Genomic DNA, 13,065 nt, shown 5'->3' with positions numbered 1-13,065 from the left:
TATTGTCTTGCTAACTATCTTGACTTGGGGAAATAAGAACAAAATCTACTTTACCATGTCTCTCTTTGTTTACTAGTCTCCTTCAAGAGAGAATAAGTACAGTGGAACTTAACTGCAAAGGAGAAAACCTAAGTTCTAGACTGACTCCTAGTTATACATTACTGTAACCATGGTGATCATGATACCTGTACTTTCCTGTTTTCCCATGTCTTAGAGGATTTGTGAAAGTGAAACAACAGGGACAAAAGTATGTAAACGCAGCTTAAAAGTTAAAAGAGAAATAAACAGATTTTTTTTTTTTTAGGAGTTCAAAGCTGTGTTTCAAAAAACAGACCCAGAAGAGCACTTGCTGTCCTTAAGATGATTTCTCAGCTACCTGGTATGCAAATACCATGGGAAGTGGAATTAAAGTGCCTCCTTATAGTTAAGTGGATATTTCAAACTTTGTAGTGCTCGGACTTGCTGCAATTCTGGACCTGAATTCAAGTTCTACCATAATTCAGCAGAAAGAAGCCATGAGACACTACCAACTTGCATTTTTAATAGTTTCTTTATTTCCCAACCCCTTAAGTGTTGCTCAAAGCCCCATCCAAAGAGAGGTACACCTGAGGTTTTCTCTTTTCTCCTTGGCAGTCAATTTGCAATAAAGTTTTTTGTTTTCTCAAGACATGACATCATAGTAATTGACTTTTACTCACATTGGGCAGCAAGTCTGCCCACACTTGGTAACATAATTTGCTGCCGTGGTTCTTCAGTGCCTCTTTTTTAAAAAAACATGATACATTCACGTATGTCTGTGATCTCTTTCCATTTCAAAAGTCTATGATCGGGCATTTTCCAGCAGTGCTTCTCAATTAGTACACCATGAAGAGATGCTGGGTCCCTCGGGAATCCAGCTAATTCATCACCTTCAGATCAGATCCACCTTTTACTTTACAGTAGTCTGGCACATCAATACTATGATTTTTCTTTGTTCTATAATGTAAGACCACAGCACTGCATTGGGAGAATTGCAGGAGAATCACCTCCTTGGTGAAAAAACATAATATGGCCCTACCTGTGGTCATCAATAACTTGTAGATAACTAGCATTCTACACGTGAACAAAGAAGAAGACCCATTATTTCTGGGCTGTGGGTACAGCATCACTGATGACAGCAACGACTAACTCTTAAGGTCTGCCATTAATAAAAGGTACTTGCTTGGACTGTAATTATGGCATTCTTGCTACCCAAACTTGAAGCTTTTATGGGGCCTATGCAATTAACTACTTAAATGCATCGTAACACTTGCTTCTCTGACAGTAAAGTATTGATTTTTTAATCATTTTCAAGTCTCCTTCAGCACAAATAAATGTACTACAGTTACAGTTAATGCACTGTGTACATGCATTAAACATTGGTGTGGCGCAATTTATTATTTTGTGATATGTAAAACTGAATTTTGGCTTCTCAGAAAGTAGCAGTATTACTGACCCAACATCAGTATGGAAACTACCATTGTTCTCAATACTCCAAATTCTCTAACCTCAAAAAGACAGTGGTTTCTAAGTTGTAAAAAAGAAAAGTAGGGGCATATAAATCTTTCATAGATCAGTGTAGGAGAAAATTGACAACAGTCCAAACGCAAAAAGTAGAGTTTATATTTTCCTAAAGGTGTCACTGTGGGACTTATGGCAACTTATGTTCAAATGAATTTTTATCGAATTCCTTTCCTTGAACTTACTTAGGACAACATCTATCAAAATATTTTGCAAGCAACAGTCTCCTTGATTCAGTTTTTGTGTATTTTCATTGTGTTGTTTTTATTCCTGAGAACAGTTAGCACACTATAAAGCTAGCATAATGCATCAAAATTTGTGATTCTTGCATGCCATTTCTCCAAGCCAAAAAGTCCAAGAACCCCCCGCTAAAGTCACACACCTAACAACAGAGGTCATTACATTTTTTATCGACAAGCTTTTTTCTTGGGCACATCCGTACATTCAAGTTGGTTAGTAAAAAGCAGTTAATTTTGTTTTGTTAGAAATAATATCATTTTAGTTTTAGCAGCTAAGACAGATGCCAGCATTTCATCTGAACAGATGGCATTTCCATCTAATAGTGCATCTCTGTATTAGTAAGGTCTGTTGTGTATACAAACAGTAATAAACAGTAGGTAAGGATCAAAATAAATTTTAATTGTTGACATTAAATTCTGGCAGTCACAGTTCTAAGGCAGCAAAATTCCTTTTTCAAGTCTGTCAGATATACTAATGCTGCAAAAGCTCTTCTAAAAGCTGCCAGATCCCAGTTTCAATAAAAAGATGTTTTCATGCTACCAGTTACTGGTGTTCATCAAGATACCTGTTTTCATACACTGAAAAGTATCTTCAAGAGTGAGTGACATAGAACTGGTGCAGCCGTCTCTGTGACTGCCTGCCATGATGTTCTCTGGAATGTTCCTATAGGACAGCACATTTAATTAAGAGGTTACATACAACCTTATACCTAATTGTTGCATTAGGGGTTATCACAGTCACTTTTCTATCCTGCTAAGGGTCCCACAAATTAATTCATTTTGTTCTATTTGCAAACCTGGGCATTCCTAAACTTCTCTGCAAGTTACATCATTCTTTTTCTTTTTTCTTTTTTTGCTGTTGCCTGAGTCTGAAGGATTTCCCTAACAATCACAGCTAATCATCAGCTGCTCTCTTCTTCCCTTTTAGTGTGGATCAAGTGTGCCAACAAGCACCAATCTGGTTCTCATAAAGCCTCCAGCGATCTGGTATTACAAAGTAGTAGCCTCTATTTATTTTGGGAAGTTGCCATGCTAACAAAAAAAAATAATAAAAAACACACACAGTTTGGCTTTTGGGTAACTGTTCAATAACAAACATGCATGGCAATCATATTTCTTTAAAAAAATGGATGTATTTTTTCTAATCATGAAAAATATATTGCTTCCACCATATGGGACAACCAAGGACTCACCAACCGATTTAAGATGCAGCATATTGAGTTGACCATATGTTACAGTGCTGTTGAATAGCTGAGTGATTCATGCCCGTCACATTCTAGTATATCAATTAAAGCTCCTTGAAGTCTGCATGATTTGTGTCTCTGTTATTAAACCCTGCTAATTCATCCCACTTACACATCTGTTATAAATCTCTAGGAGTGCTGCATGATTCATGGCAATCTGTGAGCATACTACAGCAAATTCTTCTCCTTGTAATTAACAGGAAATTGTTTTACTGCCATGCAACGAATTTTTCAGTTATATTGCAAATGAACTCCTAAATGTGCGGTTCTTTCCTAAGAACTGACTTCTATCATTAGGCAATTAAAAAGTATTGCTTTGAACCAAAAGCTTTTAATCAAGAGAAATACAACTTAAACATTGCTTCAGAGCCAGGGAAATTTGACATGTTGGTTAAAAGTGTAAAATCATCTCTGTTGTGGAGAGAGCAAAATAAACAAATAAACAAAAACTCTCCATGTGCTCAGGATTTCACTGCTGCTGAGACACAAGAATTGCTGCCTGGAAATACTTGCTGAGACAAGTTTGCAGAGATACTGTTTATCTTAGAAGTTACTTAAGTCATCTGTCATTACCAAATTTCTCAGATTGCTTTACACTTCTCTAATTGTGAAACCATGCCTTTATTCATGAAATAAATAATTGGATAATTAGCCCAGTTGAATCATCAGAGGATCCCAGGGCTGTTCAAGTGTTCTTGTCAAAGGTGAAGCAAATTCATCTCAGCTCGCCTCTGCAGCTCTTCCAAGAGGCTTTGATTCTGCCCCCACTTCCTTGGCAGCAGCCTCGGATTCATGAGTCCATACATCAAGTCGGGAGTTTAACAACAAATGGAATTAAATTCAAAGAAGGGAAACTAATTGAAGGACAGCCACAAAAGTGTTTGGTAATGTGCTTTTTAATATGGCATGCCACATTTGCATGATAATTTTTCCTTTTTAGCATGGAGCAGAAAGTGACTAGCTTAATGAGGGATTATTCAACACAGGAAGGAACAAAATGCATTCATAACTAAGAACAAAGATTGTATTATGAAACAAAAACAGGCAACCTCAGAGAAGTAACGGGATGATTGGTTTATGCATTATGAATAAAAAGATAGAAAAATATTTATATTAGTATTCACTAATGACTATATATACAAGATTGTTGTAATTAAAATTATAAATTAACATATTAAGAGTGCTTGTTTAATCACTCTGGGTCCTATTCACAAAGAAGACTTATGTACCTGCATGCAAAACAATGTGTTTTCAACCTAGCAGCAAACAGCCTATACATGGTACTTTGGATTCTGGAAGAAAAGTAATGCATCACTAATTGCTCTCTTAATGGGAGGTAGGCACTTTCTAGCTCATAGGGCAGAGGTCAATGTACGAGAGGCAAAGGAAATATCACATTGTTTCTCCAAGAACTCCAAAAGGAATCTCTCTCAAGAAAAGGTTGAAATGGCACTTGGTTCTCAAAGAGTAGAAAGACAAAATTTTATTAAATTAAAAGGATAATCAAAAAGAGCAATAGAACAAGACTCTAAAAGAACCCAGTCTATCAGCTCTTGACCCTCATACATGCAGAAGCAACTCTAAAGCCATCCATGGCCCTGTTGGAAGACTTTGCAATAGAAAATGATATAGTCACTTGTGGAGAAAAGTCACCACATCAGTTCTCAGGCTTTGTCACAGGCACCAAAATGAAAGGAGTAGCAATGAAAGACTCCGGGAGAAACACACTGATGCTCATTATGTATCTAATTGAGAAAATATATTTAAGACAAAAGAGAGCAAATTATAATTCTCAAGATTTTTAAATCTTGACAAGTATATTTTGATTTCTGCAACTGAAACTTAAGGAACAAACATGTATTCATGATTCAATGCTTTGAAAAGACTGTGCACTACTAATTTCTGCTGCTCTTTTTTCTGTTTTTGAATGGTCGCTGGCATCTTTTAGTATCTGATAATGAACATATATAAAATACATCTAGATTTAAGAGTTACATTTCCTACAAATGCATCAGAATTTGTTAGAGTTGTATATACCCTCCAAATTCCACTTTTGTCACTTAGAAGAAATAAAACTAGAAGAGCCATAAAGTTGCAAGTTCACCTCTTGCCCCTTAAAAATGCCAAACCTGTGGACCATGCAAAGGTATTGCCTTCTCATTATTTGTAGCTGTGACTTAACATCTATGAGGTACATATAGATGTTTGATTTTCGAAAAATTTTAGAAAAAAACCTCCTGAAAATAAAGGAGACAAGAGGGATATTGGATTTGTACTTTCTGGCTTGTTCCTTCTATTCCAAATAGAATAAAGAAGTTCACTCTCACTGATCTGAAAATCCTTGAAAGTGCTTCTTTTATAATAAATCAAATGGCAATCAAAACAATTTTTTCCATTTGCATTTGTCATGTGACTTTGTTCTCTAACACATGAAGAACAGAGTTCTGACAAAATAAACTCAGGAATTAAGAATGAACCATTTTCACAGAAAAACTCTAAATTGGTTTTTCCTTCAGAAAAAAAAAACAGATTTAACAAGGGAAAAAGTTAATGTAATTTTTAAAATTAAAATTGAATTGAAGGGAAATTCTGGCAAAGAACCAAACCTATTGAATTTTTACCATTAGGAAATTCCCACTTCCGCTCCAAACATGCTAATTGCAGTCACTGGAGTGTCTCCAGTGACCCCACATTGCTTATAGGTCACCTTTCTCTTGCCATCCTGATAGCATAGGAATGCACAGACAATGTCCTTTTAGAATTCTCTCCCCTTGAGTTTTCTGATCCTACTGCTTTGGGTTCTTCTGCTAACTCTGACCATTTCTCAGCTTCTTCCCAAAATGTAAACATTCACTGAGATGTAAACTTTTATTTGGAACTTTTTCTGCTTTCACTAAATCATTATCATCCATGGTTTTAGTTCCCATCCATATGCATCATTCTTAAGATTTGCATATTCTGTTGCTGGCTGGATATAAATGCCATGAATGTATTTCTATCAAGTGGTCGGACTTAAACTCTTAGACTTTTTCGCCCCATGAGTTCATTTTTCCTTCCATTATGTTTAATGGCATCACCATGGTCTACAATATTCACCACCATCAAGTCTTCCATCTCCTTAACTTTGATTTATTTTCCTTGATCCTACTCCATTCCCTTCTTTAAATCTTAACTTCTGTTTATCTTATTTACTCTTTGATGGCCTTTGAGAAAAGTCTACCAGACTCTATTTACACACTCTCTCCTAATCTTGTCTGTATCTCCCTGCCAAGAAATCTTCATAAACCCCAGATTTTAACATGCCAGTGCCTGCAACAGTGCCACTCTCTCAAAGAAGGACAAGCACATGATTTATGTTCAGTATATACTTGCAAAAATATTCGCTAATTCTTTGTATTCCACCTCCACTGCCACTTATTATTCTGAGATAACTTCCCAATCTCTGAAATCAAAGTTATCGATCCCAAGTTCTGTTCCCATAGCTTTCTTGTACCCTTTCTCACATATTCCCTTGTGGTAGTCCCATCTGTCAAATGCCAACACCTTCACACAGACACTATTAAAGTGTCTTGAATAGATAACCATTGAAACTCCCATAGGACTTTAAATAATAATCCCTTAATAGATGTTTAGTGAATGAAGCATTCACAATAAAATACAGTAATGATAAATAATTCTATTTTTAAAAAATGTGTAGTTTTCAAGCAAAGTTTTGAAATGACTATCAAAATTTTGAATGTCATGTTGCTCCCAGAATGAAAAATAATGTTTTTGCATTTTAGTTTTCATACAGTTTTGCTATTCAATATTTTCTTTTAGGACATGCCACCATTAGATTTATGCTCCAATAGCATTAGACTTTCTCATAACTTTGATAATATTAGAAATTCTATAATATTTATACTTGATAAAAGTATTACTTATTATGCCAATAATGATAAAAATAAAATTTATTGAGGATTTACTCTCTGCTAAGCACTGTTTTAAATACTTATTACACAATAACTCTTTTTCTCCTCAGAAGTACCCTACAAAAATAGGTTATCCTTATTTATAAACTGGAAAACTAAGGAACAAAGGTTACATGATTTACTCAAGCTCACACAGTTAGGAGATGGCAGAGACCAAGTTCAAGTCATGGCATTATGGTCTACTATTTTTCTCCTAAATATGCAAATTTGTATAGCAAAAAGTCGATTAATTTGCACATGTCACAGCTTGCAGAGAATATGAGATGTTTCCAAGTTCTATTTTTCAAGGATGAAGTGGCAGAGAGCAGATTCAGAGGGCTTAGGTTGGCTTAAACTTCGTTTATCTTCCAGTGGACAGGAGTGGACTTAAGGTTTCTCTCCAGTAACTAAATGATGCTGCCTGGAGCCCAGGTACCTTGCCCTCCAAGACACAGGACCTTTGTTGCCACTAGTGAGCTGATATTAGCACAGATGTCATCACTGGGATACTGAGCAATGAGGATTCTGTCTTGCAGACATTTTTTCTCCTTTTCTCTTTCCATCTCTAGGATCATTCAGTTTCCAGGGACCGGCATATGTGTCTTCCATAGCTGATGTTTGCTGGTGTCTGTAAAAAGGCCGACTAGCTTCCATATAGGGGAGGGGGCCAAGCTAACAGTGCTTGAAGTAATGGCACATGAGGTACTCAGGGAATGCACGACATCAGATGCAGCCTGGAGGAAGACTCAGGAGGAGATACTGGGGTTGAAAATGTCACTGGAAGGGTTGTTAGGGGAAGATGAAAGGACAGCTCCTAAGTCATTAGGATATGAATGTAAGTCAAAGCTACAAGGATATTTGGAAACCATATACTACAGAGGTGTCTAGCCACGGGATAGATCTGCAGAGAGGCCCTTCTGCTCAGCTCAATTGCATGTGAAGGTCCTCTAACCTCCAACACCCTCAAGCCAACTTCATCTTGTGCTCCTGTTTCCTATTTCTCCAGCCCACAAGACTGATCTCTCAACTTTTACTCTCTAAACCCAACTTGTATCTTTTTTTTTTCCCTGTAGGAGACAGGGGTGTTCTTTCTTTTTCTCCATTTTAGTAACTCTCTGGTGGTACAGTATACAGAAATACATAATAAGCATATAGTCTGACAGGAGATTGGTGTTCTTTATACTAGGGACACCTAAATGCACACACACATCTAAAGTACATGTATATTAAGTACATATAAATACAAGCAGATCAGTTATAGAAATCGTAAAACGTAACTTCTTGGTATTTGGGACTCATTCTCACTGATGGAAAATTCGAACAAACAAAATTCCATGGATGGGCCTCCCTGGCACAAGGGGTTAAGATGCAACCTAGAAGCTATCCGCAGCCACTGCAGCACATGTTCGATCCCCAGCCAGGGAGCTATCCACATGGAATAGCAGACCTCTCCTGACTTGCCCTCTGCTCCCCTCAGTACTGCACTTCAGTCAGTCTGCCTGTTCTGTTCCCCGCTCTATCTCTGGTGAATCCTCTCACCCCCACACCTCTGGTCTGTATCCCAGCTCTTGTATGCATAAATAAATCTTTAAAAAAATACAGAAGAAATAATTTGAAACAAATATATTTTTCCAGAACTGAAACAAAAGAAAAAAAAAAGCTAGAATTGGACCCAAAGATAACTAGGAAGAAGGACTAGGAAATGTTTTATTTATACAGCATTTGCAGTTCATCTAGAAGTCCCTTATCTTTCTCTCTTCTGGATATTTCCTTAAAAAGCACCAGGTTACTAAGCCTGGCTGGACTGATGACAGAAAAATCAATTTGAAAATACACTAAATGCTAATTGGGTTATACAGGTGCTAGTAATATCTGTAATCAGTTTTGTATGATACTGCTTTATTCTAAGTGAAACAAGCAAAATTTTATATAAACCATTTCCTACTAAGTTATAACAGGTTTTTCTTCAAATTTCATAAACTTAGAAGCATCTTATTAATAAAAAAAATGGATAAGGATGCTACTGCCTTTCAGATAAACACAAAATGGGACATCAGGGCAGCTTCAGAATTCTTGGATATCTGTCACAAGCTCGTGAGATACAAGCAGAGGACACCCCCTCCCCCCAAAAGAAGTTGAACCTGAGAGGGATATAATGAATCATCCAAAGAAGGCATGTAAACACTGATAGCAATTGTCAGGATGCTGTGGGGACCTAGGCTGGGGGGCAGAGGACTCTATGTCTAATCACTTTTCTTCTTATGATTGAGCTGACATAGGAAACTCTTGATCTTGATTTTTTTTTCTTGTTTGTTTAATAATGTCAAGCTAGATAACAATCAGGGTTCATGAGGTATCAGGAAAACGTAGGAAAGACAAGTCCCAAGTCCCAATGTAGAGAATGAGTTTTTAGGTGTTTGTTTATAAATACACAATGTATACTCATGTCCATTAAAACTCACTTACCTGTTTCCAATGTCTGTCCTGCTCCAGAAGAACTGGTTATACATCCAACTGAGTTACAGAGAGAAACGGTGAAGCTGTAGGCCCTATAAGGTTTCAGTCCTTCCACAATATAAGATCGTTCTTGGGATTTAGCCTGGTACGGTATCTTCAATACAAAAATAATAATACTAATTATAAGTGTGAGAAATGTACTGTTTCTTGTCAGTCAAAGTTCCATGGATACAGAGGGGATTTTTGCCAACCACTATTAAGAAAAGGGATTTTTTTTGAAGAGTCTCCACAAGCTAGGACTTAATTGATAATTGTATAATCACACTGTTTTATGAGGTAATAATCAGGTTCCTGAGTGGATAAATGAGGAAACCAAGTTATTGCCTCATAAAGCAGCATGGTGGTATGGTTATTGTCACCAATGGTAGAAATAAAGGCTGGTGACAATTTCATTGTTATCCTCGAAAAGTCCAAATGAAACTGTGGGGCTGGCCCGAAGTAGCCAGGGCAGCAATTGCTCACATGCTATTTGATGGAGCCGGTACAGAAAAATGACACCACGTTAAATAAAGGCCATCATTTTGTTTAAAAGGAAAAGACAGGAAAGTAGACATATTATTGAACATCCACATGAGGTCAATTCTCACTTATCTTTCTTATAAAAATAAACATGTAGATTAGATCAGTCACATTTTTGAAATATCATCTTTAGTACTTAATTTCAAATGAAAGTAAAAAGTTTGAGCAGAGGATGCTGAGAGGCACACCATAGTCTAAACAAGTAATTAAACAATCAAGACTGAGAGGGAGCCCCATCATTGTAACCACAGCTGATCAAAAGCAATCATATAAATTTTCTTAGTCTATAATACAAACACCATTGAAAATTATTTTCAGAAAAAAAAGTTACTGAATAAATTATATGAACTAAGCATGAGTACCAAATTATTTTTCTAAGGCATATTGATATATATGTCATACAAAACAATTTTCCATAGCTATAAGTGCTGATAACTGTAAAGGTTAGTGATATTCCATTTTAGGAATACAATAAAACTCATTTGGATCATTTGCCTGGGCACTGACTTCAAAATTGCATAACTCAAGTGAGAAGTTCTAGAAAGCAATGTGATTAGAAGATGAATTATATTGTTTATATGACATTTTTGAAAAATAAAGGTGATTACAAAGAACCTAAAAATCTAGGACTAATTTAAATCTTTGATACCATTTTCTTGCAATTACATTTAGAAATCAGAAAAACATCAGGCTGAATTTTTAATCTTTTAAGTCTAAATTGGCTATTAAGGTATTAAGAATATGAAAACTCTCAACTGCAAAGTGATATAAAATTGTCTAGGACAAATAAAACTTTGAAATGAATATATTTTACTAAATAGTGCTATAAAATTTATCTCATTTAACAACCTTGTGGTATTTAATGTGGATTTTTTAGAAAAGGAAGAAGTTTTAAGGACAAAATACATTAACGTATTGCCAATATAGGAAGGTGAATCAGTTTTTTCCAATTATTCTTTTAAAAATACATAATGAATTAGAATAAGAAACAGAAAATGTGTATAAATACTATTTCTGATAGACTTTTACTTTTCTCCAGATCATTGTTATAAATGACATGACTTTTAAAAGGCCTTAGAGACAACACAAAAAAAGAAAACTACAGGCCAGTCTCCCTAATGAACATGGTTGCAAAAATCCTCAATAAAATTTTAGCTATCAGAATCCAACAATGTATCCATAAAATAATTCACCACAACCAAGTAGGATTCATTCCAGGGGCACAAGGATGGTTCAACATCCGAAAATCAATCAACGTTATCCAACACATCAACAAAAAGAAATATAAAAACCATATGATAATATCAATAGATGCTGAGAAAGCTTTCGACAAAGTGCAACACCCATTCATGATAAAAGCCCTTGAAATTCTTGGGATACAAGGAACATACCTCAACATCATAAAGGCCATATAGAACAAGCCAATAGCCAGTATCATTCTCAATGGTGAAAAGCTGAAAGCATTTCCATTAAGACCTGGAACAAGACAAGGATGTCCACTCTCACCACTGCTTTTCAATATAATACCGGAAGTACTAGCCAGAGCAATAAGACAAGAGAAAGACATACAATGAATCCAAATAGGAAAAGAAGAAGTCAAACTATCACTATTTGCAGATGATATGAAAACATACACAGAGAACCACAAAAACTCCACAGAAAAACTAATTCAACTCATCAATCAGTTCAGTAAAGTGGCAGGATACAAAATCAACACGCAAAAGTCAGTAGCCTTCCTATACACAAACAATAAATCTGAAGAAGAAGAAATGAAAAAAAAGCATCCGTTTTATTATTGAAACAAAAAAAATCAAATATTTGGGAATAAATCTAACAAAAGAGGTAAAGGACCTATACAAAGAAAACTATAAAACACTGTTAAAGGAAATAGAAGAAGACATAAAGAAATGGAAAGACATCCCCTGCTCATGGATTGGAAGAATAACCATTATTAAAATGGCCATCCTACCAAAAGCAATATACAGATTCAATGCTATTCCAATCAAAATTTCAATGTCATTCTTCAAAGAAATAGAACAATTATTGATTTAATTCATATGGAATCACCAAAAACCCCCAATAGCCAAAGCTCTCCTGGAAAAAAAAAAAAGGGAATGGAGGCATCGCACTCCCAGACTTCAAACTATACTACAAAGCCATAATCATCAAAACTGCATGGTATTGGAACAAGAACAGACACACAGACCAATGGAATTGAATAGAAAATCCAGAAATAAACCCACAGATTTATGGTCAACTAATCTTCGACAAAGGAGCAAAGAATATGCATTGGAGCAAAGAAAGTTTGTTCAATAAATGGTGCTGGGAAAACTGGGTCGCTACATGCAAAAGAATGAAGCTTGACTACTACCTCACACCATACACAAAAACCAACTCAAAATGGATTAAAAAGCTGGACATTGGACCTAGTCCAATATCATAGAAGGAAATATAGGCGAAGGAAATACATAGAAGGAAATATAGGCGAAACACTACATGATATGCACATCAAAGACATCTTTATAGACACATCACCCAAAGCAGTGATAGTGAAGGCAAAGATAAACAGCTGGGACTACATCAAATTAAAGGGCTTCTGCACAGCAAAAGAGACAATAACAAAAACAAAGAGAAACCCCACCGACTGGGAGAATATTTTTGCACATAATACTAATGATAAAGGACTGATCACAAAAATCTACAAAGAGCTGATGAAATTCAACAAAAACAAAGGAAATAATCCAGTCAAAAAATGGGCAGAAGAGCTAAAAAGAAACTTGTCTGAAGAGGAAATGCAAATGGCCAACAGGCATATGAAAAAATGTACAACATCACTTGTAATCAGGGAAATGTAAATCAAAACTACAATGAGATACCATCTTACAACAGTGAGAATGGCACATATTAAAAAAACTAGCAATAGCAAATGTTGGCGAGGATGTGGAGAAAAAGGAACTCTCCTGCACTGCTGGTGGGAGTGCAAACTAGCCCAACCACTATGGAGGGCTGTGTGGAGATTTCTTGACCTACTAAACAGAGAGCTTCCATATGATCCAG

The 13,065-nt window shown here is 35.9% G+C and overlaps 1 protein-coding gene across 1 annotated transcript in view; it reads right to left on the bottom strand.

The window, feature by feature from the left end:
* The window catches only part of USH2A (usherin), a gene marked incomplete at both ends in the record, with an annotated part of 619,110 nt that overhangs the window by 432,891 nt on the left and 173,154 nt on the right, over nucleotides 1-13,065 (bottom strand). Inside the window, 1 exon segment of the mRNA XM_084245562.1 lies at nucleotides 9,439-9,583. Coding sequence (XP_084101688.1) covers nucleotides 9,439-9,583 — 145 coding nt within the window.

Source organism: Talpa europaea (assembly GCF_964194135.1).
Source record: "Talpa europaea genome assembly, chromosome: 10".
Taxonomy (NCBI): Eukaryota; Metazoa; Chordata; class Mammalia; order Eulipotyphla; family Talpidae; genus Talpa; species Talpa europaea.
The sequence above is the reverse complement of the archived record's forward strand: the minus strand, read 5'-3'. Positions and strand labels throughout refer to the sequence as shown.